Here is a 6,270-nt window from a genome sequence, read left to right on the forward strand (position 1 = left end):
CAATTCTTTATGGCAGAGGCTCTGTCTGGTTTGTCAGTGTCAAGATCCCAACACTGACAGTGGTTGCCAGGCAGATTCTTCCCTGGAAGGACATGAGAGAGAAGGAAGAGCTCAAGGCTGAGTCTCCTGTTCCTCAAGTGCCATAGTCGGAGCAAGAGCTGAGGGACAGATCTGTCCCACATGAGAGAGGGACAAAAGAAACCCCATCCCAGATGTAGCTGCAGTGCAAAGCTTTGCTCCTCAGCCACTTTGGCTTTCCAGGCTTCAGTGTATGGGAATGTGAGGGATTCTTTGTTGGTGGAGTGGGTGTTTTAAAGGGCAGATGAGTGATGTGAGAAGAGGCTGCCTCCCCAGAGGGATGGCTCCATCTCTTGGAGCTGGGTGAGCAGCTACAAGGGCTCTGGTGATAGTTCCATGAATGGAAAATTGTTTCCTGTGTGTTGCTGAGTCCTGGTGAGGAGGGGAAAAAAAAACAACAGAAACCAAGACCTGAAGTCTGTGAGGGGCCTTGATTGGAAAAGTGTTCTTCTCTTTGCTAGGGAGGGGAAGAAACATCTGACATTTCTTTTGGCCTTTGATCACAGATCCCAAAATGCAAAAGCCCATCCTGGCTCGATCTGAGCTCATCACCCTTTCTGATCAGCTGCCTGGGGCTGTTGAGGCTTGAAAGCTGCAGTTGGTAAGGGTGACATCTGCTGTGACTGTCCCACTGAACAGCTGCCAGGGCACAGCCTGGGGACACCCAGGCAGGTTTGATGTGTCACCCTGCCCTGCTGGCAGCTCATGAGCTTGGCTATAGCTGGGGGTGCTACCTTCTGCTTACATGGACCTCTTGGTCTGGCCATGACACACTGGTTTCCACCTCCAGCAGTGACATGGCCATGTGGCATCTGGGGCTACAAGTGCAGACAGGGGGACAAGGCTGCAGATTTCACCCTGGAGATTGAGTTTGGAGGAGGGGGAGCCAATTATCTGAAGGCAACAACCCTGAAAGCTTCTCAGAGTATTGAGAAGAGTGTTGTGGCCTTGGTCCTTCCTTCCCTCTTGCTGGAGGAATGGTGGGAGTGCCCAGGCAGTTGGCACTGCCCTGTCCCCAGCTTCAGTGTCTGACAGCACTGGTAGAGAATTGTCAGTGCTGTGTCCCTTGGAATCATAGAATGATAGAATAGTTTGGGTTGGAAGGTACCTTGAAGATCATCAGGTTCCACCTCCCTGCATGGGCAGGGACACCTCCCACCAGCCCAGGCTGCTCCAAGCCCCATCCAACCTGCCTTTCAACACTGCCAGGGATGGGGCAGCCACAGCTTCCCTGGGCAACCTGGGCCAGGCTCTCACCACCCTCACACCAAAGAATTTCCTCCTCCTGTCCAACCTCAATCTCCCCTCTTCCAGTTTTCATCTATCCCCCTTGTCCTCTCCCTCCCTGCCCTTGTCCCAAGTCCCTCCCCAACTTTCCTGGAGCCCCTTCAGGCCCTGGAAGGTGCTCTAAGGTCTCCCTGGAGCCTTCTCTTCTCCAGGCTGAACACCCCAACTCTCCCAGCCTGGCTCCAGAGGTCCTATCCTTGGAGTTAAGGCAGGATGGCTGTTGGAAAAGAGGAGAAGTTTTCATAGAGGCAAAAAAAGCAACCCCCAAAAAAAATCCCAAGTTGAAAGGGCCTTGGAGCATCTGGAAAGAAGGAAAAACCTGGCTCAGCAAAACTCTTGGAAGTGGGTAGGTTGGTGGCTGGAAGGAGAGATGACCTAGACTTGGGGCTGGTTTTGCTGGGTCTTAGGGTGGAAGAACATGGGTTTTGGGGGCTATGATGGTACATCCAGTGAGCTGTGTCCTTGGGAGCCTGGGAAAAGGGTAGGGAAGAGATGCAGCAGTGTAGGTGTGAAGGAACAGGAGAGCCCCCCAGGAATGGGGCTGTCAAGGCTTAAAGCAAGGCTGGGGTAGCCCAAGGGGGACACCAGGAGCAGGATCTTAGAAGCCAGTGTTTCCCTGAGGAGCAAATCCCTTCAGTGGAGGATTTGAAGCAGCCTTTGCTGCTGAGAGGGTGGCTGTGCAGGCAGCAGGGAGGCTGGTGCTACCCTGAGTGGAGCTGTCTGAATAAAACTGTTTGACTTGGAGGAAATAATAAAAACTGCCAACCTGTTGCTGGTGTGTGGGTTTCTCTGGAGGGAGCTGGGGCTGTAGGATCAGGAGTAACCTCAGGGATTTATTTCAGGACAATTGGGAATACACCCAGTGCTTCCCAGCTTCTCCCAGGAATCTGGGGCTGCTTTATCCACAGCTTCCCAGCCCTGCCTCGTTCCTGGCTCTGCCACAACCTGGGTAGGTGAGATGGGAGTTCCTGGGGTCAATCACTGCTAGAGCTGCAGGTGAAGAACATGCAGAGGTCCTAAAGTGTGTGCTCCTCTGTGAGCTCAGCTCCTTCCTTCCTGGGCATTGCTGCTTGTGCTCCTCAAGGGTCCCAGGTGCATTAAAGTTCTCTGCATGAATTTAGAAAGGAGTTTGGGCCTTGTTGAGTTGTGAGTTGGCATTTTGCTCTCTCTGAAGTTCTGATGTTGTGCCCAGCTCTGGGCTGAGACTCCTGGCAGCTGTTGGAGTGACAGAGCCAGGCAGGAGCACCATGCAGCAGCCACCACAAGGCAACATCCACCTCCTTCTGGTCAAAACTAGAGTTTCTGTTATCTCCCAACCCCAGTGAAGCTGAATTGGGGTTGGGACTGGTGGGAGTGGGGCAGAGTCACTCATACAGGAGCCCAGTGTCTAGCCAGGGCTTTCTGTATTCATACCCAGTTCTGAAGCTGCCATGAGAGGACTGGAACTGGCTCCCCTTGTGCTATGACTCAGGGTCTGTGGTGCTGAGAACTGCTCCTTGTCCTCCTCAGCTCCATCTCACCCACAGCAGCACCTTGGGGGGGCATCAGGGAGACCAGCTTGGTTGGTCTTGAGCCCAGCTCCTCCCAAGGCACTGTAGCCTCTTCCAGCTTTGCCAGCAGCTCCTGCAGCAGAGTCTGAAGCCCACACACCCCCACCAAAGAGCAGAGGAGAACCTGGATGAGCAGTCCCATCCTGTCCAGGAGAATCTGCCTGCTCTGGGTGAGGGCCATGGCTGCCTCTTTGTTCTCCCCTCAGTGGCTCTGGGGTGCCCAAGTGCCAGTTTGTACCCTCATGTGCAGTCCCAGAGCTGTTTCCCTCCCTTGGAGCAGACAGAGCAGCTGCTGAAAAATAAACCTTTATTTACATCTGAAAAGAGAGTTAATGTGTAAAATGGTCTCCCCGGGGTGACATGGATCTAGGAGAACTCTCCAGTGTCCAACCCAGCTGTGGCTGAGCCTGATGCAGCCTCTTTCCTTGCTGTGCTGCAGGTGACCCTCCTTGAGATGCTGCAGCTCCAAGAGGCTCTGGGAGCAGTGAGGGGGCCAAGGGGCTGGAGGTGGAGACCCTCCTGTGGTCACCTGCTGGAAGTGGAGAGCAAAAGCTGCTTTCTCCTTCCTGGGTATGGCATTTTTTTTGGAAGTTAAAGGATTGTGTGGTGGGAAGGACAGGCTGGGCTGGCTGTCCTGCTGAGGGTAAGACTGGGGGAGCCAGGGGGGTGGCATCTGCTGCTGCTCCTGCAGGAGGACACCAGGAGCAGTCCCAGGGCAGGAGCCCTGAGCCAGGTGGGTGCAGCCATGAGCCAACAGGGCTGCTCAAACCCCAGAGCCACGGGGGCTTCCCAGGCAAAGGTAGAGCTGTGGGTGCTCCTGGGCTTCCAGGGCTCTCCAGGCTGCTGGGCTGGGGTGGGCAGCTGGTGCTTTGGCAAACATCTGGACCTCCAGGTGTTGCACAGCTGGGTCCAAAACCAGCTGGCCTTTCCCCAGCAAAACAGTTCCTAAGCCAAGTATGGTTCCTGGCCTGGACTTCGTGGCTCTCCCTCAAAGCAGGAGGTGGTTGAGCTGGGCCTGGGATGTGGGAGGTTGGGCTCAGCCCCTGGTGGTGCTCTCATGTCCTCCACTCTCCAGTGTGATGTTCCTAGGTCACCAAAGGAGATGCAGAGCTGCCCTGAATGTCTAAATGCAACAAAGTGCTCCAGTACTGCAGGGAACCCCCTTCCCCCTGTGCTGCTGCCCTGGGTCTGCTGCTGCCCAGGGGGCCTGGGGGGGACCTGCTGCAGGAGGAGCTCCCAGAGGAGGAAACCTGGAGAGCAGTGAGGAGAGAGGCTGGTGCCACGTTCTGCAGCAGTGATGAGAGTGGTGAGAAGGTGCAGCACCTCCCTCTGGAGGAGCTGGAGAGCTCTCTGGGATGGATGTCTGAGCCCTCAGGGTGCTGGTGAGATGGTCCCTGCCCAAGGAGAGCAGGAAGGTGATGCCCAGGATGGGGGCAGAGCTGGCAGGGCCCTGGGTGCACCAGGAGGGGGTTTGCTCCCCTGGGCAGTGGGGTGGCAGAGCTGGGCAGTGTCTCCCCTTCCCTGCTGCTTGTCTTCTGATGGGTTTGGCCAGGCTCCCTCTGCAGCCACACACGTCCCCTCCTGCAGCTGCCCAGATTGGTGCCCACGACCACGGCTGGTGGGTGCCAGCAGAGGTGCACAGGCAGCTCAGGCTGTGACCTCCAGCAGCTCCAGTGCCCTCAGGCACAGCTGAGACACCAGTCCCAGCCTGGCCACCTCGGGTGGTGCTGCCAGAGCCCAGCTCCCCATGGCCCCTGCTCCCCAGCAGCTCCTCTGGCTCTGGGGGGCCCATCACTGGGCACAGCAGAGCGCCGGGTGGTCAAGCTTCCAGAGCTGCCACTTCTTCTTCATCTCTGATTTCACCTGCCACGTTGAGGGAGAAGAGCTGGAGCTTTTCCTGGGCCAGGTGAGGTGAGGGGTGGGGTGGCAAAGCTGCTGGGCAGGAGAAGCTGCAGCAGGTACTTACCTCCTTGTTGGCAAAGCAGTAGAGCACGGCCACCAGGAAGCCCTGGAGGGAGAGCAGGGGATGAGGCCACCACCACCACCCTCTCTCCTGGGGCTGCCATGGGTTTAGTCTCCCCAGGCCACTTCTGGGTGCTTTTGGGGCTGAGGTTCCCCTGCCACCACAGCCTCAGAGGGCACAGGAGTCACACACTCAACAGCAGGGCTGGGAGAGGTGATGTCTCCTGAGGTCCTGAGCCTGACTTCAGGCTTGGACACCATGAGGAGAGCCAGGTGGAAGAGGCACCCCCTAAATCTTGCTCTGGGGGTGTGACCAGAGCAGAGCAAGGACATGTCAGCTCTCCCCTCACCTGGAAGGAGTTGAGGAAGAGGGTGAAGAACACCTTGACATAGCGCAGGATGCCCGTGGTTTGCTCGTCGGTGGCGAAGATGAAGACAACCTCGTGGATCCCAAAGAGGGGGATGAGGGTGAGGGTGGCTTTGGCCAGCCTGCAAGAGTGGAAGGGGACCCCTCTGGCAGTGAGTGCTGAAGGGCTGGAGGATGTGGGTGGGCAGGGACGAGCTCTTGGTTCATCTCAGGGTGGTCATTTAACGATGTGCAGGATGGAGGAGTGAGGTGGAGGTGGACGAGGAGGTGGACATGGAGGTGGACATGGAGGTGGACAAGGAGGTGGTGGAGCCCCCCCAGGACTAGGGAGGAGCCAGGTCCAGCTGCCCCCTCCCTCCCAGCTCACCGCAGCTTGTAGTCTGCGTAGCCCTTCTGGTTGGCACGGAGCTTGGCCAGGATCACCTTGAGGATCCTCATGAAGATCAGCAGGTTGATCTGGGGGGTATGGGGGGCCACAGCTGAGGACACACATAGCCCAGCACCCCCAGCCCTCACAGCCCTGGCTAGGTGTCCTTCAGGACCACAGGAGACAAGCCCCATGGTGCCAGATCCCCAGGGTTTGCTCTTCAGCTCCTCCCACCCTCCCAAATTCCTGGCTAGGAAGCAGCAAGGACCACCCCAGAGAACTGGGGCTCAGCACAGTCCACCTCACCCCAGATCCTCAGAGCCTGGGGGCCTCCTCCCCACCTCACTGTGGGGCTTCCAAGCTGCTGCAGGAAAAATAAACAACCAACAACCCCATGACAAAAAACAACCCCAAGCACCATGACTTGGAGGCCAAACCCTCCCTCTGGGCTCTGCTGGGAGCTGCCCCCCTCCAGGGGGCTCCAAAAGGGAGCTGAGCTCTCCAAAAAGGACTTGGGGCTGGTGGGTGCCCCCCTACCAGGGAGGCCAGCAGGATGGGGATGCGGATGATCCACCAATAAGCCATGTTCTCGTTCAGCGCCCAGCACCTGGCCCAGGGAGACAGGAAAAGCAGCCCCATCACCCCATCCCAGAGGGTGC

At 57.4% G+C, this 6,270-nt stretch overlaps 2 protein-coding genes across 2 annotated transcripts in view; one reads left to right on the forward strand and one right to left on the reverse strand.

Annotated features, from left to right (window-relative positions):
• Positions 1–4,706: 4,706 nt before the first annotated feature.
• Positions 4,707–6,270, reverse strand: part of LOC104384929 (glucagon receptor-like) — a 3,613-nt gene continuing 2,049 nt past the window's right edge. The window contains exons 7-11 of the mRNA XM_009993321.1: positions 6,149–6,218; positions 5,612–5,700; positions 5,228–5,366; positions 4,882–4,923; positions 4,707–4,778 (exon numbers count right to left, since the gene is read on the reverse strand). Of these exons, the coding sequence (XP_009991623.1) occupies positions 4,707–4,778; positions 4,882–4,923; positions 5,228–5,366; positions 5,612–5,700; positions 6,149–6,218 (412 nt within the window). The remainder of the gene's footprint in view (positions 4,779–4,881; positions 4,924–5,227; positions 5,367–5,611; positions 5,701–6,148; positions 6,219–6,270) is intronic.
• Positions 5,419–5,591, forward strand: LOC104384927 (holotricin-3-like; the record flags this gene model as incomplete). The annotated part of the gene is made up of 2 exons (XM_009993319.1): positions 5,419–5,428; positions 5,494–5,591. Coding segments are annotated over exons 1-2 (108 nt in total), but the record flags the coding sequence as incomplete, so codon positions are not given.

Source organism: Chaetura pelagica, unplaced genomic scaffold (assembly GCF_000747805.2).
Source record: "Chaetura pelagica isolate M959 unplaced genomic scaffold, ChaPel_1.0 scaffold1022, whole genome shotgun sequence".
Lineage (NCBI taxonomy): Eukaryota > Metazoa > Chordata > Aves > Apodiformes > Apodidae > Chaetura > Chaetura pelagica.